This window comes from Rattus norvegicus, chromosome 1, assembly GCF_036323735.1.
Source record: "Rattus norvegicus strain BN/NHsdMcwi chromosome 1, GRCr8, whole genome shotgun sequence".
NCBI lineage: Eukaryota > Metazoa > Chordata > Mammalia > Rodentia > Muridae > Rattus > Rattus norvegicus.
The window spans coordinates 191,976,989-192,003,427 of record NC_086019.1 but is presented as its reverse complement, the minus strand read 5'-3'; the positions used below and the strand labels follow the sequence as shown (position 1 = coordinate 192,003,427).

At 46.2% G+C, this 26,439-nt stretch overlaps 1 protein-coding gene across 9 annotated transcripts in view; it reads left to right on the top strand.

Annotated features, from left to right (window-relative positions):
- The first annotated feature begins 1,196 nt into the window (after positions 1-1,196).
- Positions 1,197-26,439, top strand: part of Prss36 (serine protease 36) — a 28,676-nt gene continuing 3,433 nt past the window's right edge. For 2 of the 9 annotated variants that reach the window (XM_039086718.2, XM_063270452.1), the window contains exons 1-7: positions 2,123-14,278; positions 14,576-14,611; positions 15,107-15,269; positions 15,568-15,848; positions 18,851-19,017; positions 25,672-25,921; positions 26,029-26,158. In XM_039086718.2, coding sequence (XP_038942646.1) covers positions 14,170-14,278; positions 14,576-14,611; positions 15,107-15,269; positions 15,568-15,848; positions 18,851-19,017; positions 25,672-25,921; positions 26,029-26,158 — 1,136 coding nt within the window. In that variant the 5' untranslated portion in view covers positions 2,123-14,169. Of the gene's footprint in view, positions 14,279-14,575; positions 14,612-15,106; positions 15,270-15,567; positions 15,849-18,850; positions 19,018-25,671; positions 25,922-26,028; positions 26,159-26,439 lie in introns of all 9 variants that reach the window. The other 7 variants (XM_063270447.1, XM_039086728.2, NM_001011560.2 and 4 more) reach the window with 6 other exon arrangements.

The window sequence follows — 26,439 nt, the reverse complement described above, 5'->3', positions numbered from 1 at the left end:
TCTCAGAAACAAAACCAAAATATATCAAATCCACTCTCTGGCTGAGAGCTTTTCTGTGTGATTTCTCAGTTATTAGCCATGGACCTAAGGCAAGGCATCCTATCACTGAGGGGCTTCCAGCCTTCTTTATGCAGTCTTTAATGTTTATCTATAATGTATATTATTGTTTTACATTTGTTCATTTAGTGTGGGGGATATGTGTTATATGGGGGATGTGGTATGTGTATGTGGTGTCTATGGTGTGTTTGGTATGTGGTGTATATGGTATATGTGTTGTGGGTAGGGTGTGTGTGTATGTGTTTGTGTTTGTGTGTGTGTGTGTGTGTGTGTGTGTGTGTGTGTGTGTGTGTGTGTACAGGTGTGTACTTAGCCAGCTCAAGGCAGTCAGTTATCTTTTTGCACCATGTGGGTTCCAGGGATGGAACTTAGGTCACCGGACTTAGCTACAAGCAACCTTTGCTCATGAACCATCTTGCCAGCTCATCTGTGTAGTCTTTTTGGTTGTTTGGTTTGGTTGGTTGTTTGGTTTAGTTTTTACTGACAGGGTCTCTCTGTGTAGCCTTGGCTGTCCTGGAACTTGCTCTATAGACCAGGCTGGCCTCGAACTCAGAGATCCACCTGCCTCTGTCTCCCAAGGGATAATAATTAAAATATATTAAAAAGTGCCCAGGGGCTGGAGAGATGGCTCAGTGGTTAAGAGCACTGACTGCTCTTCCAGAGGTCCTGAGTTCAAATCCCAGCAACCACATGGTGGCTCACAACCATCTGTAATGAGGTCTGATGCCCTCTTCTGGTGTGTCTGAAGACAGCTACAGTGTACTCATATACATAAAATAAATAAATCTTTTAAAAAAAAAAAAGTGCCCAGATCTAGGGAACTTTGCTCCAGCTTTGTCTTAAGCTATTTGCGTATTTTCTGTTGGATTTTTTTTTTTTTAAGATTTATTTAGGGGTTGGGGATTTAGTTCAGTGGTAGGGCGCTTGCCTAGCACTGAGTTCAGTCCCCAGCTCCGGAAAAAAAAAAAAGATTTATTTATTATATATGAGCACACTGTAGCTGTCTTCAGACCCACCAGAAGAGCGCATCAGATCTCATTACAGATGGTTGTGAGCCACCATGTGGTTGCTGGGATTTGAACTCAGGACCTCTGGAAGAGCAGTCAGTGCTCTTAACCACTGAGCCATCTCTCCAGCCCCCTTGTTGGATTTTTTTTAATTTACATTTCAAATGTTATCCCCTTTCCCAGTTTCCAGTCCACAACATCCCCCATGCCATCCCCCTCACCCTGCTTCTATAAGGGTGTTTCACCCACCCCTTCCCAACTCACCACCCTGGCATTCCCCTGCACTGGGCACCAAGCCTTGGCAGGTCCAAGGGCTTCTCCTCCAAATGTTGCCCATCAAGGCCATCCATCCTCTGCTACATATGTAGCTGGAGCCATCGGTCTGTCCATGTGTGCTCTTTGGATGGTGGTTTAGTCCCTGAAGTTCTGGTTTGTTGGTATTGTTGTTCTTATGGGGTTGCAAACCCCTTCAGTTTCTTCAATCTTTTCTCTAACTCCTCCAATGGGGATCTTGTTCTCAGTTCTATGGTTGGCTGTGAGTATCTGCCTCTGTATTAGTCATGCTCTAGCAGAACCTCTCAGGAGACAGCTATATCAGGATCCGTGCCTCTTGCACTTCTTGGCATCAGCAATATTGTCTGGGTTTGGTGTCTGTATATGAGCTGGATCATCAGGTGGGGCAGTCTCTGGATGGCCTTTCCTTCGTTTCTGCTCCAAACTTTATCTCCGTATTTCCTCCTGTGAATATTTTTGTTCCTTCTAAGAAGGATTGAAGCATCCGCACTTTGGTCATCCTTCTTCTTGAGCGCCATGTGGTCTGTGGATTGTACCTTGGGTATTCCGGAGCTTTGGGGCTAATAACCACTTATCAGTGAATGCATACCATGTGTGTTTTTTTTTTGTGTGTGTGTTTGGGTTACCTCACTCAGGATGATATTTTCTAGTTCCATCCATTTGCCTATGAATTTTATGAAAGTCATTGTTTTTAATAGCTGAGTTGTGTAAATGTACCACATTTTCTGTATCCATTCCTCTGTTGAATGGCATCTGGGTTCTTTTTTTTTTTCTTTTTTTTTTTTTTTTTGGTTCTTTTTTTCAGAGCTGGGGCCCGAACCCAGGGCCTTGCACTTCCTGGGTAAGCGCTCTACCACTGAGCTAAATCCCCAGCCCCGGCATCTGGGTTCTTTCCAGCTTTTGGCTATTATAAATAAGGCTACTATGAACATAGAGGAGCATGTGTCTTTGTTATATATTGGAGCATCTTTTGGGTTATTTCAGTATTTTCAAAAGCAAAAAGATGTGTAAACCCTGCTTTGACTAAAGTAACTTGGGAAGGGACGACTTTATTTGACTTACACTTCCACATTACAATGTGCTACCAATGAAAGATGGGACAGAAACTTAATGCAGGAACACGAAAGCTGAAACTGAAACAGAAGCCAAGGAGGTACACTGCCTACTGGCTTGCCTTCCATGGCCTGCTCAGCCTGCTTTCTAAAACAGCTCAGGACCATCTATCTGCCCTGGGTGGGCCCACAGTGGGCTGGGTCTTTGCACGTGATCATTAACTAAGGAAATGTTCTCCAGGCCATTCTTCTCAATTGAGAGTCTGGGTTCCCAAATGCAGTTGTCTTATCTCAAGTTGACAAAAATATAACTACCCCCCAGTTTTAAGGGGGGCTGAGGATGGAACCCAGGTTCCTACAGGCTAGGTAAACACTCTTCCAACTGAGATGCAGCCCCAGCTCTCTCTACCACTCCCTTTTTTGAGACAGGATCTCACTAAGTAACTCTGGCTGGCCTGGAATTTGTTATGTAGCCCACACTGGGCTCAAACTCCCAGAGATCCTCCTGTCTCTGATTCTCAGGTGCTGAGATTAAAAGCCTGCAGCAACAAACCTAGCCTTATTTTGCTCTCCCCAACCCCACCCCTGCTTTTTCAAGACAGAACAGGGCTTCTCTGTGTATCCCTGGCTATCCTAGAACTCACTCTGCAGACCAAGCTGGCCTTGAACTGACAGCATCTTCAACGTGCCCAGCATGCCCCCCTCCCCGACCTGGCTTCTTTGAGACAAGATTTCACAAAGCCCAGGATCTCCTCCAACTACCTCTGTGGCCAAGGATGCCTTAAACTCATGATCCTCTTCCTACTTCTTTCATGTGCTAGGATTATAGATGTGGGTCACCACACCTGGTCTGATTATTTTCCTTTTAAGACAGGGCCTGGGGTTGGGGATTTGGCTCAGTGGTAGAGCGCTTGACTAGCAAGCGCAAGGCCCTGGGTTCGGTCACCAGCTCCGAAAAAAAGAAAAAGAAAAAAAAAAAAAAAAGACAGGGCCTGGGCTGGAGAGATGGCTCAGAGATTAAGAGCACGGTCTGCTCTTCCAGAGGTCCTGAGCTCAATTCCCAGCAACCACATGGTGGCTCACAACCATCTATAATCAGGTCTGGTGCCCTCTTCTGGCCTGCAGGCATACATGCAGGCAGAAAGCTGAAAGACAGGGCCTTCCTATGTTGCTTAGTCTGGCCTGATACATATGGCAGACATCCAGCTCTTGCCTCTTGAGTGTTAAAATTACACACATGAGCAACTATTGCCAGATGCCAGATTGCACCTAATACGATAATACACACATATAATATTACACATAGTATATTATACATAATATAACAATACACCTTATATAATAATACTTGTTAGCCAGGTATGGTGACACATGCCTTTAATCCCAGCATTCAGGAGGCAGAGCCAGGCCAATCTCTATGAGTTCAAGGCCAGCCTAGTCTACAAAGCAAGATCCAGAATGGCCAGAACTCTTGCACAGAGAAACCCTGTCTTGAAAAATAAAATAAAATTCTTGTTATAAAACAAACACTATAGAAAAAAAATATTTTGATGCACATATGGTTCAATGTACAAGTTCATACACCTCTACAACCACAAGGGGGCAAAAAGCTCAGCCCTTCCTAACCTTGTTTGTGTCTAGAAGGTGTGAAACTGGAAAAGTATTTTGGGGGTTACAACAGATTCATGAATTCGCATGGATTTCTCTAGCTTATAAAAAATTAAGGGGTTGGGGATTTAGCTCAGTGGTAGAGCGCTTGCCTAGCAAAGGCAAGGCCCTGGGTTCGGTCCCCAGCTCCAAAAAAAAGAAAAAGGAAAAAAAATTAGTTATATGGTGTTATTATTACAATTAGAATGAGGTTATATTACCAAAAGAAGCTCTCCTTCTTTTTTCTTTGTGTGAGCATATGCAGCCCACAGTGCTGAGGACTGAGCCGAGGGACTGATGTGTGCCAACCAAGCACTCCACTGCTACACTGCTTCCCACAGCTACATATATTTTTAAATATGTATTTATTTTTACTTTATGTAATTGAGTATTTTGCCTTCATGTATGCGAGTGCACTGTTTATATGCCTGTGGAGGTCAAAAATGGGGGAGTAGTCAGATTCCCTAGAACTCCCTAGAACTGGAGTTACAGGTAACTGTGGGTGCTCAGAACCATACCTGGGCTCCTGAAGTAGCAGCCAGTGTCGTAACTCCTGAGCCATCTCTCCCACTCCCAGTGGTAAACATTTTTAAAATTGATTCCTATAATGGCTAACTGGTTTTTTTTTTCACATTTGAGCCGGGGTCTCAAACAAACAACCAAGAGAAATATCTACTATGGCATAAGTTACTGAAGAACCCACAAAGCCCCATTTACCGTATTTACCAGAAAAGTTCAGGAAGCTTTCTGTACTTGGGCCATAGAGCTATACACATCTGTGGTCTCCAGCCACAGTCTTGCTGTCGCCTGCATCCTCTCCTGGCCTCCTCTCAACCCTAGGAGCTACAACGGGGCCCATCTAGTTTGCCAGGGAAGCACCCTACAGTCAGTGTCTTCAAAGGCAGAGGATTTCTCTCCCAATGAGCTAACCACTCCTCAAACTCCAGCCCAGAGATTCTCTTTACCTATCAGGAACCATTCACCAAATGGCACATGATGCATTTCACTTAAAGGAAGTCACACTTGAAGTGATGCAGTTCATTTAAGACCAAAGTACTATTTCTGGATCTAGTAGGTGACAGGTTCTCACAGGACGTATTGGATAAAAGAGGAAAGGTGGAGCTGGTAACCTGATGCCAATCTGTTCCTTGGAGAGCATGTGACTGGAGTAGGAGGTGGGCATTTCTGGTTGAGTAAAATGGAAAGAGGGCAGTCATTCTTTCCACAAGGAGAACTCCAGGAATAGATGCCAGTCAAGAGTGAAGTCAGGGGGTTGGGGATTTAGCTCAGTGGTAGAGCGCTTGCCGCTTGCCTAGCAAGCGCAAGGCCCTGGATTCAGTCCCCAGCTCTGAAAAAAAAGAAAAAAGAGAAAAAAATCTATATTCTGGATTCTGGGCTGGAGGAATGGTTCAGAGGTTAAGAGCACTGTCTGTTCTTCCAGAGGTCCTGAGTTCAATTCCCAGCAACCACATAGTGGCTCACAACCATCTGTAGTGGGAACCTATGCCCTCTTCTGGCATGCAAGCATACATGCAGGGAGAATGTTGTATATGTAATAAATAAATAAATCTTTTTAAAAAAAAATCTATATTCTACCAAAGTGGAAAATCTAAATGAGATGAATGAATTTCTTGATATATTTTAACTACTATGTAAACTGATGACGTGATGGCTCCATGGTATGATTGAGGGGAAAGGATTTTTGTAGATGGGGTGGGGGAGGACAGGGGAGGAGAAGAGAAGAGAAAGCAGCAAGAGGCATCTGAAAGAGTCTAGAGCAAAGAAAGAAGTAAACTAAACCTGGCCAGCAGACTAGTCATGGTCAGGGCTATCTATGAGAAGAGGGGAGAATAGCAGGGCACAGAGAATAAAGAAAACATAATGAAAGAAGCAGGAGCAGAGGAGAGAGGGGGAGGTGAGGGAGAACAAACAGAAAGAATCACAGGGTAATAAGGCAAGTGAGTAATGAACAAATGGAAGCTGGAGGGAGTTTAGGGTAGGGGAGGAAATGGGTAAGAAGGGTTGGGATGTTAGCATGGATCTTGAAATGTGTAGCAGATTCTTGTAATACTGAGAGGGGCCAGCATGAGCTTTGATGTGTAACAGGTACCACAGATAGCCATGCGTCCCTCGGGTAAGAGAAATGACTCCCTTGGGTAGGTGGAATCATTGTCACAAGTTTCCAAGGAATGCTGGCTTTTATCTAACTGCCAGGAATCCTGCTATAGCCCAGGTTGAGCCCATTTCCGGATATTTGGACTGCCTTTTGGAGTGGTGGAACAGACATCCAGGTTCTTTTCTGATGACATGGCACTGCCCAAACAGTCTTCAGTAGAGTAGCCCTACCAGAAGCAGGGTGGCTTCCAGACCCTGAACACATTTTTTTGAGAGAAGATCTTATAATAGCCCAGGCTAGTCTCAATCTTGCTATGTAGATGAGGTTAACTTGGAGCTGGTCCCTCTGTCTCAGCCTCCCAAGGGCTGGAATTGCCAGTATGAGCTGCCATGCTTGCCTAAGCACATTCCTCACAGGAGAATCAGTCCTGCCTGGTGCAGTTGATCCAGACAGAACACACTCAGCTCTGGGGAGGCAACAGCCTTGGCATTAGCTTTTTGTTTGTTGTATGTTTTGTTTCGTTTGCCTCTCATGTGCTACACAAGTGCTATATCACTGTGCTGTACCCCAACCCAGTCATTATTTATTAAATGTATTTGTTTCCTTTTGTTTGTAGAAGGAGAGGTAGGGTTGAGACAGGGCTTCCTGCAGCCCAGGCTGGCCTTGAACTAACCATGTAGCCAAAATTAGCCTTGCGTTCCTGATCCCACCCTTACCTCCCAAGTACTGGCATTGCAGGTGTTCACCACCAGGACCAACCTATTCTATTCTGTTTTTCTGTACTCCATAGTCCTGTGTACTCACCTTGCCCTTTACCAGAAATGGACAAAAAAAATTTAGCATTATCTAAGGAATGTTTTTTTTTCTAACAGTGACAATCAGTTTTCTTTGTTTTATGTTTTTCCCCTGAGGTCAGTTCAGAAATAAAATAAATAAATAGTGACCTGGAGCTGGAACCTTTTTCTTAAAAGAAACCATCTCTTTTATCAGGAAATGTAATATCAAAAGCTTGGCTTCAGAATGCCTCCATTTTTCCCAGCACTGAAAGGTCTCTCTATCTTCCCAGCACTTTGAGAAGTGGCATAGCACAAATACCCTGGTATATCTGATGTAATGTTGCACTTTTACCAACATTTTCAGACAAGGAAAACATTTTTGGCGTTGATTCATTAGTGTTTCCTTAGCTGACCCTAGAATCCATTCAGAAACTCTTATTTGTCTCCTCACTTAGGTGGAAGAGCGTACTGTAAAGAACAGAACATATATGGGTTGGGGATTTAGCTCAGTGGTAGAGCGCTTGCCTAGCAAGCTCAAGGCCCTGGGTTCGGTCCCCAGCTCCAAAAAAAAAGAAAAAGAAAAAGAAAAAGAAAAAAGAACAGAACATATACTTACCTTAAGAGTATAGCTCAAACCAGGAGGTCGGATGAGCCTTTAATCCCAGCACTTGGGAGGAAGAGGCAGCCAGATCTCTGAGTTTGAGACCAACCTGGTCTACAGAGCATGTTCCAGAAAGAGTACAGTTCAGTGAGACGTCATTTCTACATAGCCACCACCTAGTCAAGATGTCGAGCTTTCTGTCAGTGCAGTCACCAGCAAAGACTTCTTTTTCCTGGCTTTTCACACCATCCATCATGTTGTCTTTTTCCTAAATTATATGTGAGTAACCAAATATGATGGCTTAAGCCTGTAATCTCAGCACTCAGAAGGACAAGGCAAGAGAGCTGCAGTCAATTTGAGGCCAGCTACAGCTACATAGTGAGATCCTGTCTTAAAAAGAAAGAAAGAGGGGTTGGGGATTTAGCTCAGTGGTAGAGCACTTGCCTAGCGAGCACAAGGCCCTGGGTTTGGTCTCCAGCTCCAAAAAAAAAAAAAGAAAAAGAAAAAAAAAGAAAAATAAAGGAACAAACAAACAAACAAACAAACAGGGTTAGAGAAATGGCTTAGGGGTTAAAAAACACTGGTTGCTCATCCTGAGAACCCAGATTCGATGCCCAGTACCTACATGATTGCTCACAGGTATATTGTAGCTCCAGTTCCAAGACAATGCATCTTGTGTGGTCTCTATGGGCACTGCACACACACTGTACGTAAGTATTAATGCAGACAAAACACTCATACTTAATACTACCAATAATAATAATAAAATAATAATAATAAAATTTTAGTAATAGTAATAAGAGTGATAGTAACAATAGTATTTTATTATTATTGTTGTTGCCGCTGCTGTTGTTTTTACATTTAAAAACAGGAGTTCTGGGGAAATGGCTCCATTTGGCAAAGTGGTTTTCTTGCACTCAGGATGTCCTGGCTTCTATGTCCTCTCCAGCACTGGATAAGATATAATGGTTCCTTCCTAAAATCCAGACTCTTGGGAGTTGGAAGCAGGAAAATTAGGAACGAAGTCAAGATAACACATGAGTCCTTGTTTTGTTTTGTTTTTTTATAAAGATTTATTCATTATATATAAGTACACTGTAGATGTCTTCAGACACACCAGAAGAGGATATCAGATCCCATTACAGATGGTTGCAAACCACCATGTGATTGCTGGGATTTGAACTCAGGACCTCTGGAAGAGCAGTCAGTGCTCTTAACCACTGAGCCATCTCTCCAGCCCCCTTGGTTTTTTGTTGTTGTTGCTTTGTTTTGTTTTGTTTTTAAAGATGAGGCAAGAAAAGGGGAAAGACTGTATATAATTGAAATCATACACTATGACATATATTCACTGAAAATAACTTCTATGAGATTCTCTCTTGTTTTTACATACACGGCAAATTCTTTGAAAATGGAGCTTTCCTGTGTTGCTGAGGCTGGCCTTGAAGCCCTGAGCTCAAGGCATGTTCTTGTCTTAGCCTTATGAACAGCTAGAATGACAGATAGATTCCATCACACCAGGTACCAAGAGTAGTTATTCTTTTCATTTCTGCATAGTGTTCTATAATCTAAACACACCATAATTTGTCAATTTTCCTTTTTATTAGACTTTTATTTTCTGGCTTCTGGCTCTTGTAATAAAGCTGCTATAAGACTGTGTTATGTTACATCATGCTTGTGTGACAGGGTCTCATGTAGTCCAGGCTGGCCTCAAACTCCCTCTACAGCAGTGCTTCTTAACCTTCCTAAAGCTGCGGAGCTTGAATACAATTCTTCATGTTGTGGTGACCACAACCATAAAATTATTTTTGTTGTTACTTCATAACTGTAATTTTGCTATCATTATGAATCACAATGCAGACATCTGTGTTTTCTGATGGTCTTTGGCAACCCCTATGATGGTCACGACTCTAAGATTGAGAACCACTGCTCTCTAGCCAAGGATAACTTTGAACTCCTGATCCTCCTTCCTATAATCCCCAAGTACAAAGCATTTCTCTGAGCTGCATCCACAGCCCCTGAAAGTATTAGTCTTTCCTCTGCTTTGCAATGCTAGGAGCGAAGTCCTAGACCTCATGTACCTCACTGTGTTACCGCACTATGCTGAGGTCAGCCTTTTTCATTTTAACTATCTAAGTAGCAACTGATACCTTGTTTTCTGAGTTTTCTTTTTCTGTCTGTTTGGTTTTTGGGTGTGTGTGTGTGTGTGTGTGTGTGTGTGTGTTGTTGTTGTTGTTGTTGTTGTTCTGATGCTGAACCTAGAGTCTTAGATATACTAAGCAATAGTCAACCCCCCCCAATCCTCTGGGGTGCTTTAAATTTGCATTTTTCAAGTTAGTCAGAGTGCTCCTTGGCTTAAAGGCACTTACCACCAAGCCTGACAACCTAAGTCCAATTCCTGGAACCCACAGGGTAGAAGGAGATAGAATCAACTCCTACAGGTTGCTCTCTGACCTCCATACATATGTTCATATATATACAAACCCTGGGGGCTGGAGAGATGGCTCAGCGGTTAAGAGCACTGACTGCGGGGTTGGGGATTTAGCTCAGTGGTAGAGCGCTTGCCTAGGAAGCGCAAGGCCCTGGGTTCGATCCCCAGCTCCGAAAAAAAGAACCAAAAAAAAAAAAAAAAAAGAGCACTGACTGCTCTTCCAGAGGTCCTGAGTTCAATTCCCAGCAACTACATGGTGGCTCATAGCCATCTGTAATGAGATCTGATCCTCTCTTCTGGTTGTCCGAAGATAGTGACAGTGTCATATACGTTAAATAAATAAATCTTTAAAAAAAAAAATAAATGGGGCTGGAGAGATGGTTCAGTGGTTAAGAGAACTGACTGCTCTTCCAGAGGTCCTGAGTTCAATTCCCAGCAACCACATGGTGGCTCACAGCCATCTGTAATGAGATCTGATGCCCTCTTCTGGTTGTCCGAAGAGAGTGACAGTGTCATATACGTTAAATAAAAAAATCTTTAAAAAAGAACCATAAATATGTAAAATGTCACTATTTTTGTTTTGGTTCTTTTGAAACAAAATTTGGAGCTGTGTATTCAGAACTGGACTGGAACTTACTTTATAGACCAGGCTGGCCTTAAACTCACCGAGATCCTCCTGCCTCTGCCTCCTGAGTGTTGCAATTAAAGGCAAGAGTCACCACTGCCTGGCTTATTTGTGTGCATGTGTACATGTGCATCTGTGTGCTCATGTGAGTGCAAGTTCAAAACAGGGTGTCAGATTCCTGGGGCTGAAGCTAGTAGGTTATGTGTAGCCTGATGTGGGTGCTGGGAACCAAACTTGGCTCCTCAAAAGTACCAGTACATGCCCTTTTCCCATGAGCCATCTCTCCAGCTTGTGGAGGGGCCTCCTTTCTATCTCTACAGACCATGGTAGCTCATCTCTAAAGATGACTCCAAGGAAACCATGCTTCATGGTACTTGTAGACCGTTCTAGACTTTGGGCTGAGCTGTGAGAGTCTTTACCCACTTTAAAAGTGGCATTGTGGGTTGGGGATTTAGCTCAGTGGTAGAGCGCTTGCCTAGCAAGCACAAGGCCCTGGGTTCGGTCCCCAGCTCCGAAAAAAAGAAAAAGAAAAAAAAAAGTGGCATTGTGCCAGGTCTAGTCCTGAGCTTTACAAAGGCAGACAACTGCTGCTTCTGAGCACTGCTTCAAGCCAATGAAAGAGAGATCTTGAAAGAGACTATACAGAGAAGGGAGATCTTGACACCAGGGCAAAGGTAAGCAGCCAGATGTTTCCTCTGGTCTCTAAAGGGGTGTTGTGGAGTATCCACCAGACGTGGGTTTAAGCCATTAGATTCGGTTTAAGCCGGCTGGTGACTACACTGGGAGTTTGGGATCCAGTGTAGCCCAAGCCTCAGGGATGTTTTAAGCACAAAACACATGGTCTGGGTTGACTTACTTCACTTAACAAGAACAGTTGGCCAGAATTGGAACTACAGAAGCCAAAAGGCAAAGTTAGTGCATCAGAGACTTTCCCAGAGCTATAACCTTCGATGGATTAGGCCTTTGGTTTCATTTTCTGTTTGGTGATGCTGTCTGCATGCTGAGTCTTGCAGCCTAAAAGACTCTTCCATCATGGAGTCAGATGTGCTAAGGTCTGGGGTCCTGTTATACTTCCAATCTCAGACAACTCTGACTACAAAATACCTGGGACAACAGACAGAACAGCTCAGTGGAGCCCAGCCACTCACAGAAATGCAATAACATGGATAGTGTTTCCCTTTAGCATTTGAGGTGGCCAGGCCGGCCTCAAACTGTTCTCTTGCCTCAGCCTCACAAGCACTGTGATCATGGGTGTACACCACTACAGTGACTGGTTGTGTCTTTTTCTGACTGCTTTCCTCCAAGCTTCTTCCCTGATGGGGATGAAGGTCACACTTTTCTACTGAGGACTGCAGCTTCTATTGGCTGGCTCTTTGCACAGACATAGCTCTTCTTGGGTGCCAGAAACTGCTCTCCACTCCTTCTCTGTCCCCTTCCTTCTTTCCTTCTCTCTCTTTGGGGCAAGGCAGCAAGGGCTCCCTCATTGCCACTTTCCCCTACCACTCTCCATCTTGTTCCCTTGAAACAGAACCAGAGTCCTCATAGAACCAGAGCTTCACTGTTTTGGCTGACTAGTCCTTGAGCTCTTGGCATCTGTCTTGTTCCAGGGGCAGCTGTGCCTAACTTTTTACACAGGTTCTGAGGATTCAATCTTAGGTCCTCATGCTCACAAAGCATTTGTTCTTACCCAGCAAGTCAGCAGCCCCAGGGCTCTCCATTACTGCAGCTAGTGGTTCCTCATCCTGTGTGGTTTTCTTCAAGTCTACCCACACAAGCCAAAAGCTCTTTCCTCAAACACTCACTTCCTCTAAGCAGAGTCATATTCGTTTGTTTGTTGAGACAAAGTCGTATGTATGTAGCCCAGGCTGGCCTCAAATTCCTAATGTAGCTAAAAATGACCTCGAATGTCTTTTTAAAAAAGATTGATTTATTATATGTAAGTACCCTGTAGCTGTCTTCAGAAACATCAGATCCCATTACAGATGGTTGTGAGCCACCATGTGGTTGCTGGGATTTGAACTCAGGACCTCTGGAAGAGCAATCAATGCTCTTAACCACTGAGCCATCTCTCCAGCCTGACCCTGAGCTTCTGAAACTGCAGCTTTCCTATGTGCTAAGAACACACACATTCACCACCATGCCTGCTTTATGTAAACCTGGGGATCAAGCCCAGGACTTCCTGCATTCTAGGCAAACGTTTTACTAATTGAGCTATATCTTCAACCCAACCATGTGCCTTCCCCTTGTTTCTCCCTCTGTCTTTTCCTTCCCCCTCCCCCTCCCCCTCTTCCCTCCCCACCCCATCTCTAGGCCATGTGGGTGCTATTACTCACTGAGAGGCCAAAGGAAGGTTCCAAATCTAGGGTTGAAGTTACAGGAGATTGTGAGCTGGTGTTGTGGATTCTGAGAACTGAACTCAAGATCTCTGGAAGAGCAGCAAACAATCCTAACAGTTAATCCTACCTCCAGCTCTATGTAGTCTAGTGCATGTGGACTCTCAGCCTTCGCAGTGTTGAGATCACAGGGACCACCACACCCAGTGCTTACATTAAACAGGCTCCTAATGATAAACAGAATACCAAGAGGCTGGGTGGCTTTTCTAAGTCACACAAAGACCAAGCAAAGGATGGTATTGAGAGCCTACCACCCCAGCACAGAGGGCGGTGGGATGTTTTCAGCTTTGCCAGGCTGTTTAGTCCTCTCCGGTACCCCCAGGCCTTGCTGGACAAGGCCGAGTCTGTGATCCCTTTGTTAGGATGGAATTGAATTCCCTAGAGTTCCTGTCCCAGGCCTGGCCAGTAACTCCAGTAACCAGAGCTGTGTGAGAAGAAAAGGCCAAGCCACTGGGGAAACCACACCCCAGTCAAGGGTGAGGTCTCAGGTGAGTCATGCCAAGGGCTACTACTGCACAGCCCCATCCTGCTGCTTCACAGACCCAGGGCACTCCACCACAGTCACCTTATTTGGTTTAACTCGTGGGGCTCTCTGCTCATCTCTCCCACATCCAACAGGTGTCCTAGCTCCAGGACACCTCCCTACTTCCACTCTGAACTGCCAGTTACATGAGATGCACCAGAGTTCTGGGTGGGGCCTTTGAGCTCCCTACTTTCTCCTTTCAGCCCCAGATCCTCTCAGATTCCCACAGATGGGCTCTAGCCAGGGAGGGTGGGGCTACTACTGGGACCATCAAGGAGGAACCAGCAACATAGTTGGTGACAGTCTGGTGGCAGGAAGCAACCTCTTACCTGCCTGTGTGCCTCCAGCTGACTTTAGTAGACCATGTCCCCACACCTGTTCCTCCCAGTTGTAGTCCTGGGTAAGTTCAGAGGACGGGGCTTTACGCAGCCTGGATACCAACCCTAAGGCTGGAAAGCAGGGGCTACACCCTGCATCCTTTATGGCAGTGAGATGTCAGAGTAGGCAGAGAAGGAGGGTGTCAGAGGAAGAAGAAGAGGGCGGCCAAAGGGAGGGAGGGCCATACCAGGAGCCTGAGAGACTGTGCGTGACGGAAGCGGAAGCCGGAAGCGGAAAGGAAGCCTGGGTGTCATGGGGAGATGTAAAATGGGATGGAGGGGGAACAGCCACACCTAAGTGCATCATCTCTCCAGACTTTCCTTACCCCCCACCTTGTCTTCTCAGTGGTCAGTCCCACCCCAGGAGCCTTCCAGGACTCAGGTAAGACTTGAGGGATCGGGGACAGTTAGGTTCAGTTGCCTCAGGGTAGGCAGGTCAAAGGGCGGAAAGAGGGAACTGGGGGTGAGGGCAGCAAAAGCCTGGTAAGAGCAGGAAGATGGGTGCTGACAGTGTCGGGGTTGAAGTAAGGACTCTCTCTCTCTCTCTCTCTCTCTCTGTGTGTGTGTGTGTGTGTGTGTGTGTGTGTGTGTGTGTGTGTCTCTCTCTCTCTGTCTCTCTCTCTGTCTTTCTCTCTGTCTCTCTCCCTCCCTCCCTCCCTCTCTCTGTCTTGTCTTCCAGCAGTCAGTCCTACCCAAGGAGAATTCGAAGACCTAGGTAAGAGAGAGGCATGAGCATGAGTTGCCCCTTTATTCTTGTTGTTGTTGTTTGGTTTGGTTTTGGTTTGGGGTGGTTTTATTTTTCCTTCCTTTTCTTTTCTTTCTTTCTTTTTTTTTTTCTTGCTTGTTTTTGTTTTGTTTTGCTTTGCTTTTTGAGACAGGATCTCTCTCTCCAGTCCTGGCTATCCTGAAACTCATTCTGTAGGCCAGGCTAACCTCGCACTCACAGAGACCCACCTGCCTCTGCCTCCTGAGCACTGGGACTAAAGGCTGTCTTGAATCCTAAAGAAGTTTCAAACTGGCAAGGCCATGAGTGAATTGGAAGTGCCCGGGCACTCCAGCCGTGCCCTGCTCATGTTCAGAAGGCAAACTGAACGGGTGGATGGAGCTTCAGGCTCCCGGCCACCCGGAGTTATCAGGGTTTTCTGGAGTACCAGAGGTTAGGGGAGGAGAAGGACCCTAACAGAGCTTGACTTCCAGGAGTCTCTTCCAGACTGCGGCCGCCCTGAGCCCTCTTCCCGCATCGTGGGGGGCTCCGACGCGCATCCTGGCACTTGGCCGTGGCAGGTGAGCCTGCATCACGGTGGAGGCCACATCTGCGGGGGCTCCCTCATCGCCCCTTCCTGGGTCCTCTCCGCTGCTCACTGTTTCGTGACGTGAGTACAGTCTTTGTCCAGGTTCTCTACCGCTAAACGCCGACCTGCAGCTCAACTTTCCCTGCTTATCCTTCCACTTGGCCATGCCATGCTGTCCAGGCTGAATACACTGGAATAGAAATCTTTCCAAGGCTCCCACTGACATCTCCAAGTCCTATTTGACCCTTTCAACCTCCATGGTATCAGCCCCAAATCTCGATCTGCTCTCTCCCTGGGTTCCTACTGACCCTAGCTCCCTGTGGGCTTTGAGTCCTCAGCCCCAAGGACTGACTCCTTCCCTTCCCGGGCACTGGAGCAGGAATGGGACCTTGGAGCCTGCGGACGAATGGTCAGTCCTGCTGGGCGTGCACTCCCAGGACGGGCCCCTGGAAGGAGCGCACATGCGCTCAGTGGCCACCATCCTGGTACCGGACAACTACAGCAGAGTGGAACTGGGCGCTGACTTGGCTCTGCTGCGCCTGGCCTCGCCAGCCAAGCTGGGCCCCTCCGTGAAGCCAGTCTGCCTGCCTCGTGCCTCACACCTCTTCGCTCACGGAACTGCCTGCTGGGCCACTGGTTGGGGAGACGTCCAGGAGTCTGGTAAGTGGGGCACACCACCGCCCTTGCAAGTGTGGGTTCTGAAAGCTGGGTCCTTTGGTGGGTTGCTGCCTCGGAAGCTGAGTCGAAAGAGTGGGACCCAGGCGGAGCTTGGGAGATTTGGTTCTGATCCACGGAAAATTCCTAACCTCCTTTTAAGTACCCTCCTCTGTCCCGACATTGCCTCATTCCTGGTCTCACCGTTTCTCTCAGTTCGTTCTTTCTTTCTTTCGTTCTTTCTTTCTTTTCTCTTTTGGATTTAGGTTAGATTCGGGTTCCAGTCCAGCTCTTTTAGACAAAGCATTCCCCCCCTGCACATTTCCTCCTGTGAAAAGAAGGAAACAGCTCCCGGGGTGTTGGGTGGCTCGGTGGAGAAAACCCAAGTAAAGCCTATCAGCAGTGCCTAGCACAGTGTGTCGGAGGAGGGCAGACTGCTTTGCCATTTTCTATCACCCCTATTACTCGGTGTTACTTTGTCGCTAGTAAATACACCCATAGCTATTCTATGTGTGCTTTGGTCAGACTTCGCCAGGGGTTTTAGGAAGGGAATTGTGGAGGAGATGCTACAGCTGCGACTTGCAGGGGTTCCGACGAGCAACGGTGATCATGAGCACCCAGGAAGTCTGTGGAAAGAGCCAGAGCGTCCTGACCATGGGCCTTCAGAGCAGGAGATTTCTGGGAAGGAGGCTGTGTGAAGAGCGAATGTGCTAAATCAAGGCCATCCTGAGGGCCCTGGGGAAAACCCGGGCTGCTACAGAGTGTCGGGCAAAGCTCACAGGCTGCTGAGGCTGGATATAGAAGATCTTAAAGTAAGATCTGAAGGACAGAGTAATGCCTTGGTAGTAAGGGCGCTACCAAGGTCCCCAGATCACCCCGAGACTTCCCCAGCTGAGCTTCAAGGGCAGGTTCAGCCAGAGTTTGCTTGACCTCTCAGGATTCTAGTGAGTCTGGAAGGACCTCTTCACATTCCCTTTCCCTCTCTGGCTCCCGAGTCTTTTCATTGAAAGTAGCACCTGGGCTGGTTGCAGTGGTGCACACTTTTTTTTTTTGGTTCTTTTTTTTTTTCGGAGCTGGGGACCGAACCCAGGGCCTTGTGCAGTGGCGCACACTTTTAATCTCAGCACTCTAAGAGGCAGAGGCAGATGAATCTCAGGGTTCAAAGTCAGAATGTTCTACGTAGTGAATTCTAGAACAGCTAGGCTACACAGTGAGACCCTGTGTCAATAACAACAGCGACAACAAAGGTAGCAGCCAGAAGTGATAATATACACCTGGAGTCCCCGCTTAGCACTGGCGCCCCAGCATGAGCCTGCAGCATCCATTTACTCCTGGAAGTGAATTAGGAAACTGACCAGTCAGGAGGCCCCAGCTTATGCTGCCTGGATTACACTGAGAATACAGAGACAAGTGGGACATCTTGGGAGCTAAGTGGGGAAGGTGAGTTTAAGGGGCATCAGGGAGGCTGGAGAGAAGGCTCAGCAGTTTAAAAAGGAGTTGCTGCTGTGGCAGGGGACCCAGATTTGGTTCCCAGTACCCACGTGGCAGCTCCCAAGCAAATGTAACTCCACATAACTACATTTCCAGGCTATCCTGTGCCCTTCTCTGACCTTTGTACGCACACGCTAGGAACACATGTGATGTACACGCAATCAGGCAAAACACTCATATACTTAAAATAATCTTTTAAAACGGGGACAGAGATGACGCCCAGATTCTTTTTGTTGTTGTGGTTTTGCTTTTTTGTGTTTGTCTTTCAAGACAGGGTTTCTCTGTGTGACCCTGACTGTCCTGGAACTCACCTTGTAGATCAGACTGGCCTTGAACTAAGAGATTCGCTGTGCCACCATGCCTGGCTAACACTCAGATTCTTATCCTAAAGTCCAGTTTCTGTGTTTGGTACATGGATACAAGACCATATTTAATATACGTGGTATCTTTATGTAAAGATTGCTCTGGGGGCTGGGGATTTAGCTCAGTGGTAGAGCGCTTACCTAGGAAGCGCAAGGCCCTGGGTTCGGTCCCCAGCTCCGAAAAAAAAGAACCAAAAAAAAAAAAAAAAAAAAAGATTGCTCTGTGTTTGAACAGATACCCATTCCACAGCAGGGTTGAAAGCTTGATGTTCTTAGCTCTGGCATATACACATTGTTGTCTGGGTGGGGACCTTGTAAGTACACAACCTGTAGCATCTGTAACTGCTCGCTCTCACTGGCTGCTTACAGGGCCCAAACATAAGAACAGGACTTAGAGAGGAGCAGCAGATGGTGTGATGTAAGTGATAGGCCGGGGATGGGGATTTAGCTCAGTGGTAGAGCACTTGCCTAGCAAGTGCAAGGCCCTGGGTTTTGTCCTCAGCTCAAAAAAAAATAATAATTAATAAATTAATTAAAAGCATGTACTAGGGCTGGAGAGATGGCTCAGTGGTTAAGAGCACTGACTGCTCTTTCAGAGGTCCTGAGTTCAAATCCCAGCAACCACATGGTGGCTCACAACCATCTGTAATAAGATCTGATGCCCTCTTCTGGTGTGTCTGAAGACAGCTACAGTGTACTTACATATAAATAAATAAATAAATAAATAAATAAATAAATAAATATTTAATTAAAAAAAAGCATGTGCTATAACCACTCATCTTTGCTTTGTTTAAAAAAAAAGAAAAGAAAAAGAGAGTGTTAGGACAGGTTGCCATGTTTTCTTTCCCCCAAAGTAGGGCCTCACATAGCCCAAACTAGCATTGAACTTGCTATGTCACTGGTGATAATCTTGAGTTTCTGAATCTCCTCTTCTCGTTCCCAAGTTCTGGGATTACAGGCATGCGCAGGACACCTGGTTTTCTCAGTTCTGGAGATGGAGCACAGGCTTTGTGAATGTTAGCAAGCAGCCTACAGATTGAGCTACCTCTTCAGACTCAGTAGAGGCATGCTGATGGAAATACCTACGAGCAAAGGTCTGGAGAGATGAGCGTTTCATACCTAACTCACAGTTCTGTTCTCTGGTTCTGCCCTCAGACCCTCTGCCTGTCCCCTGGGTTCTACAGGAAGTAGAGCTAAAGTTGCTGGGAGAGACTGCCTGTCAATGTCTCTACAGTCGGCCTGGCCCTTTCAACCTGACTTTGCAGCTGTTGCCAGGAATGCTGTGTGCTGGCTATCCAGAGGGACGAAGGGACACCTGCCAGGTAAGGAGAGGTCTCCTAAGCCATAAGAAGCACCTAAGGAGTAGATGAAAATTTGAGCCTCATCTTCTATGGAATCTGGTCTGGGGAGTATGGCTCATGGTTATAGTATGTGCCTAGCACCTAGGAGGTGCTAGATTCAATCTCTGGCAACAAAACAAAAACCCAAAGACAGTCAGTAGTGCCTGGCATAGCAGGAAGCACTTGTAACCTCAGCACTTGGTAAGTAGAGGAGAGGCCAGGCTCAGGGCCTGTCTGAGCTACATAGTGGTCAGCCTAGGCTACATGAGACTGTATCTCACAACTGAACAGAAGCATCTCAATGAGTAGGACTGGCATAGAGATGATAGATGGATGGAAGCTAGGACTCAACATGTACCTGTTACCTTTGGGAGTCTGATGCAGTAAAGCCCCAGGTTCCCAAGGGCATGCATCCCATGAGGCAGGGGTTGTGGAGCCCAGATGAGGGCTAGTGAGAGAAGGAAGAAAGGACAGACACAGATACAGCAAAACTGGGGTTAGATTCCCACTACAGCAGAAACTTTGAGTTGTTCACCATGGCAAGGTTTAGCTAGTCTCAGCAGGAGATCCCATAGACCAGTAGTCTGGGACTGCAAACTTCTCAGAGGAAGCTGCAGTTACTAGTCTTTACACACACTGGTCAATTGTTTCGGACTCCTGAGTTGAGCCTCGCCAGCCATCTTGAGCATGGCCCACATGGGACACAGCTTTGCCAATATCTCATGGTTCCAAAGCCTTGGAGCCCTTGATCTGGCCTCATCCCTGTCAACAGTACACTCAGGACTCCGCTCGCTCAGGACGCCCTACACTCTCTTCACAAGTCCAGCACCACCAGCTCTTAGATATTCAACTTTGCTCAATGTTCAGACTCCATATCTGGAAGATGACAATAATACATCAAGTGTATTATTACCATAATTAATGACCTAAGATCTAAAAAACTATTAGCTATTATTTTTCTTATTCTAAAACCCAGCCTATAGCACAACACTTGTTGCTTAGTAGGTACCTAACATATAATTATTGGGAATAATAAAATTAATTCTTCACAGAGGGAATTTTCCAGATAATTGGCTGATGGCCAATACAGTATATTTGAAACAACTTTTTTGAGAAATTAACCCAGCATTCCTGGTAGGAGTGTGGATACGAAGTAGATAGTTCTGAGGTTCCAGGACCCATAGGCATATCAGTCTCCTAGAATTTTAGATTTTATTTATTTTATTTATGTGTATTTATTTTATTATTATTATTTACGTGTTTTACCTGATGAGTATTACATGTGTGCAGTGCCTGTAGAGGCCAGAGGAGGGCACCAGATTTCCTAAAACTGGAGGCATCTCTCCAGCTCTGATACTTGATTTCCCTCACCCTGAATATCTTTTATTGATTTTAGACAATTTCATACATGTATACAATGTACATTGATTATATCCACACGGAACTCCCCCCACTTCTCCTGGCGGATACCTGCAACACCCCTTCCACACCTACCTCTATATCGTCTCTTTATTTTTGCAAATTACTTGAGTCCAGTTAGCGCTGTGCTGAAATGCTGGCTGACTCCATTAGTTTGATGGTGTGGAGGTGTACTTGAGTGAGTACGATGACCACCTCTGCTGCGAGACAGCACTTCACACCACTGCCCCCCATGCTCTGGCTCCTCCTCTTCCCTGCTCCCTGGGAACATTCAGGGGGTGTTGATACACGTGTTCCACCTAGTGGTAAGCCCTCAGTGGTCACCTAGCCTCAGCACTCTGGCCAGTTATGTGTCTGCATTTAACTGATGCCCACTGCAGAGAGAAGCTTCCTGACCAAGGTCGAGAGCTGCACTGATCTCTGGGTGTAAACATAAATATTTAGAAGGCAGTTTAACAATATGTAGGAAAACAATAGTAGAGTAGTAGATTACCTGCTAGGGCCCATGACTCCATGGTTTACATTAGCAAGGAGAGAATCCTTCCTGTGGATTCCTCAGATAGCCAATCAGAAAGCAGGCGGTTACGTCCATGACCTCCACACCACTGTTTATCATGGGCACATCTTGCTTGTCAGGTTCATATTGTAGCATTCAGGAGTCACTGTTGGGCAATAGTATTGATGGCTCAGATGCCCCACCAGGTTCCATAGCACTTCCACAGCACTGTGAAAGCCGGCCACCAGGGAAGAAGTTTTCTGGTTGGTTCCAGGTTAATTTCTCTGTATGCTGCAACTGAAGTGTGTTGTTTCTGCAATAGTCTTACCGTCTATGGTTGGCAATCAAGAGTAATGGCAACAGTCTGTGTTGTTTTGGGAGCCTCTGAGGCTTCCCTGACCAACAACTCATAAGGAGCTGTTCCTATAGCTCAGTGTGCCATGCTTGACACTGAGATTTTGATTTAATAGTGTAAGGCTTATTGGGGAAGCACTGTCCACATGTATTCAAACTCCTTTTAAAATTACAGATATACACACACATATACTTTTTTTTTTTTTTGACAGTGTCTTACTACATATTCTTGGCTGGCCTAGAACAATCACTCTTCTAGAACAAGCTGTTATATTCTTATATATGTGTTCCCATAAAGGTTTTCTGTATACCTTTAGTTTTGATTAACTTACCCCACGTTCTCCTTTCTCCTGTCCCCCCATCCCTATCCCAACTTAACCCTTCAATCCCCCAGTACCCTCCCATTTTATTTTTCTTTTTTTCAGAGCTGGGGACCGAACCCAGGGCCTTGCGCTTGCTAGGCAAGCGCTCTACCACTGAGCTAAATCCCCAACCCATACCCTCCCATTTTTATAGCACATGTGTTCTTCTAGGCCCTCACCCCTTCAGGCTTCTTCCCTCCCTCTCATGAACCTGTTCAAGCTTCCTGACTACTACGGCCATTCTAAATTAAACATAGCAATGTAGACATTTGAAGCTCAGATCTATAGGTGAGAAAGAATGAGTGTCACTTATCTTTTCTGAGCTTGCACGGCCTCACTTTGTATAGTATTTTGCTGTTCCACCCACTTTCCTGCGAATTTTATTTATTTATTTATTTATTTTATTTATTTATTTAATGTAAGTGAGTACACTGTCACTCTCTTCAGACACACCAGGAGAGGGCATCAGATCTCATCACAGATGGTTGTGAGCCACCATGTGGCTGCTGGGACCTGAACTCAGGTCCTCAGGAAAAGCAGTCAGTGCCCTCAACCGCCGAGCCATCTCTCCAGCCCCAAGGTGGTCCCTTTTTTGATTGGGTAGTGTATTCTCCTTATGTGTAGCTTCTTGAGTTCTTTGACTATCCCTTGGCTGTGGTGTTCATTGAACTTTCTGAGGATGGTTCTCACTGTCCAGCTTGACAGCTCGAGTGCCACTCCTGGACCCACAGGGTGAAGAGAGCTGAGTATTGAGTGTTGCTCTTTGACCTCTACTCCCTGGCCATGGCACTTGAGCACACACAATAAATAAATTAATAAATAGAAATCTAGAAAGAGAAAGCCAGACATTGTGGCATATGTGTGTAATCTGCACTCAGGAGGCAGAGGGTGGCAGATCCTAGAGGTCAAGGCCAGCTAGATCTATATAGTAAGACCCTGTCCTAAAAATGGAAAATGTTACTTGCTCAGTACAATAGCTGCTAGTCATATCTATCTATTGGGCATGTGAAATGTGTGTGAAAGGGAAAAATAAAGGAAGGTAAAGCTGCACATGGAGTCCCAGGCTGTAATCCTAGCACTTGGAAGACTGAGGCATAAGATCACAAGTTCAAGGCCATGCTGAACTATATAGCAAGACCTTGTTGGGGTGGTTGAGCAGGGACAGAAGGCAGGAAGACAGGTAGGTCTTACCTCAGAAACCTGGCAACCCAAGTCTCATCCCTGGAACTAAAGGTGGAAGAAGAGAGACAACCATAGTTATTCTCTGATGTCCACACGTGTGCTGTAGACCCATGCTCCTCCCACAACACATAATAATGATAAAATGCAAAATAAGTAAATAAATTTTGATAAAAAGGAGTCCATGAGATAGTTCAGAGGGGATAAGTGTTTGCCACACAAGTGGCTTAAGTTCAATTCCTGGAACCTCAGACACATTCTCCCTCTCCTTCTCTTCTTCTCCAGCAACAAAAAAAGAGGACAGGGAGAAGGAAGCACTGGGGGCATAGTTCAGGTGTAGAGTGCTTAGTGCAGCCAGCACCACAGCTATGGTGTGTGCGCCTATAGCTCCGGAACTCACGAATGAGGCAGTAGAAGCAGAAGGACCAAATTCAGCGACACTGTGACTCTGAAGCCAGCCGGGGCTCCATGAGACCTATCTCAACTAAAACAAAACAGAGGGAGGAAGGGGGCTGGTGGCCTGAGAAATTAAAACCGAATCTAAACTTAAATGATCAGAGCAGAAGGGCTGTCTGTGGTTAAGAGCATTTGCTGCCCTTGCAGAGGGCCAGAGTTCAATTTCCAGGACCATTACAACCTCTGCAACTCCAGTTCCAGGGATCCAACCCACTTTTCTGACCGCCACAGACACCACACACACTTATGGTACACAAAAATACATGTAGGCAAAACATACATCACAATCATAAAACACTGAAATCAATCTTAAAAAACATAGTTGCTTTGGGCTGCTAACTACTATTTTGGGTAGCATAGCTCTACAAAATGTTGAGCCTTCTTGTTTTAATGTTTTATTCATTTAATTAATGTACATTTGATGTTTTGCCTTTATGTATGTCTGTGTGAGGGCAGCAGATCCCCTGGAACCAGAGTTATAGACAGTTGGGAGTTGCTATATGGATGTTGGAAATCGAACCTGGGTCCTCTGGAAGAACAGACAGTGAGTGAGTGCTCTTAACCTCTGAACCATCTCTCCCAGCCACTCTTAAACACGTTTAGAATTTATTTTCTATGTATCAGTGTTTGCCGGCATGTATGTCTGTGCATGACTGGTGCACAAGGCCATCAGAAGAGGGTATCAGATTCCCTGGAACTGTAGTTACAGATAATTGGGTCCTGTGGGAAGAGTAGCCAGTGCTCTTTACCACCGGCTGCAGACTTTGTGACTCCTGAGCTGGGTTACAGAACAGACACCACAGGGTAACATGGCCCACTCCAGTCGTTTGTGTGTCTGCTGATGTTACTCTTCCTCATTTGGCTTCACACTCCCATTCTTTTTTTTTTTTTAAAGATTTATTTATTTCATGTATCGAGTACATTGTAGCTGTTTTCACACACACCAGAAGAGGGCATCAGATCACACTACAGATGGTTGTGGGCCACCATGTGGTTGCTGGGATTTGAACTCAGAACCTCAGGAAGAGCAGTTAGTGCTCTTAACCACTGAGCCATCTCTCCAGCCCCACACTCCCCATTCTTAATATATTTATTTGTTTGCTCATTTATCCATCATTCATAACCAGGATCTTTCTGTTGCCCAAGGTGGGCTTTGACTCCTGAACTTAAGTGACCCTCCGGCCTCAGCCTCTCGAATAGCAGCGGTGTACAGATACAGCACCGTACATGCTCTCGGAGCTAGCATATTTACCTAGTTCTACCTGGGGCTTCAGCTAGTACCTCTCATTTGTTTTTACATTTATTTATTGTGTGTGCGTTTCAATATGGCCTTTAGCCATTTTTTGTTTATTTGTTTGGAGACAGTCTCATGGAGCTCAGGTTAGCCTAAGAGTAACTGTCAGTGAGTCCTGATCCTTTCACCTCCCAAGTGTTAGGACTATAGGTATGCACCTTGGCTTCTGTGTGTGTGTGTGTGTGTGTGTGTGTGTGTGTGTGTGTGTGTGTGTGTGTGTGTGCAGGTGTGCAGGCAGAGGACAACCTCCGGTGTCATTAGGCATACAGTCTACCTCCTTTAAGACAGGGTCTCTCATTGGCCATGGGCTCACCAATTACGCTAGACTGGCTGTCTAGGCCTCTCTATAGATCTACAAGCTCAGGTCACACTTTTACATGGGTTACGGAGTTGGAACTTGGGTCTTTAAATTTGCAAGGCAAGCATTTTCCCAGGTGAGCAATGCCCCTCAGTACTTGATTTATTTACTTACTTATTAATTCATTTATTCATTTATTTTCGAAACTGAACTGGAATTCACTTTGTAGTTCAAGTTGGCCTTGACCTCAGAGATCTGTCTACTTCCTCCCGAGTGCTAGGATTAAAAGTGTACAACACCACCTCCAGGCTTCCTCAATATACTTTTTTTTTCTTTTTTTCGGAGCTGGGGACCAAATCCAGGGCCTTGCGCTTAAGCGCTCTGCTACTGAGCTAAATCCCCAACCCCCTCAATATACTTTTTAAAGGGGCAGAGGTCGGCATTTATGAGACCCTGGAGTCAAACCCAGCCCAAAACTAAACTTTGGAAGCTGCAATTCACAAACCTTAGAAATCAGGGACAGTTTGGGGGTGACCTATTTACAAGACTCATTCAGCTCCGAATGAGACTGGCGGGATTCTCTTGAGCAGCCATTGGTGCCTTGACTGGATGCTCTCGGTTGGCTTTGGCTTTACCAGGCTTTCTTCTAATTGAGTTGTAGCTAACACAGAGGTGAAGATAGCTACGGAAGGTTTCTAGAAGGTGGCTGGCTGTATGTTAGGCTGAAACGGGGTGGGAATTTTTGAACTAACCTCTGACTTGAGTCATCTATCATTAGGGTGACTCTGGGGGACCGTTGGTCTGTGAGGATGGCGGCCGATGGTTCCTGGCGGGAATCACCAGCTTTGGCTTTGGCTGTGGACGGAGGAACCGCCCTGGGGTCTTCACTGCAGTGGCTCACTATGAGTCATGGATTCGGGAACACGTGATGGGTTCAGAACCTGGGCCTGCCTTTCCCAGCCAGCTCCAGAAGCCCCCGTCAGAACCCTGGGAGCCCAGAGAAGAAAACTGTACCTTTGCCCAACCAGGTGCACTGACCCTGAGCTGAGCCGGGCTGGGTGGATACGAATTGGGGTGGAGGCTGCAGGGTTAAGGATTTCTGCAGCCCTTCTGACCCAGGCCTCTCATCTCTTAGAGTGCGGGAAGGCTACGAGGCCCGGGACCTGGCCCTGGGAGGCCCAGGTGATGGTGCCAGGCTCCACACCCTGCTATGGAGCTCTGGTGTCTGACAGCTGGGTCTTGGCACCCGCCAGCTGCTTTCTGGAGTGAGTGAGTGCGTGAGAATCCATACATCAGGCACTCTTTCTCCTTTCCCGCATCAGCCTGAAAGACTGGCTCAGCCCTTCCTCTGGGGTGGGAGTTGTACCTAGTTTGTAGTGTGAAGTCTTGGGAAATATAGAACCCAAACAAAGCCAGGGAATCTGACGAGGGCGGGGTAGGTGGTTCGGTCCAGAACTCGGGAACCAAAATAACAGAGTAGGGGCAGGGTTCCAGCGTTGGACATAGTATTCCAACCGGGAGATGCAGTCTAAGCCTGGAAAACTAG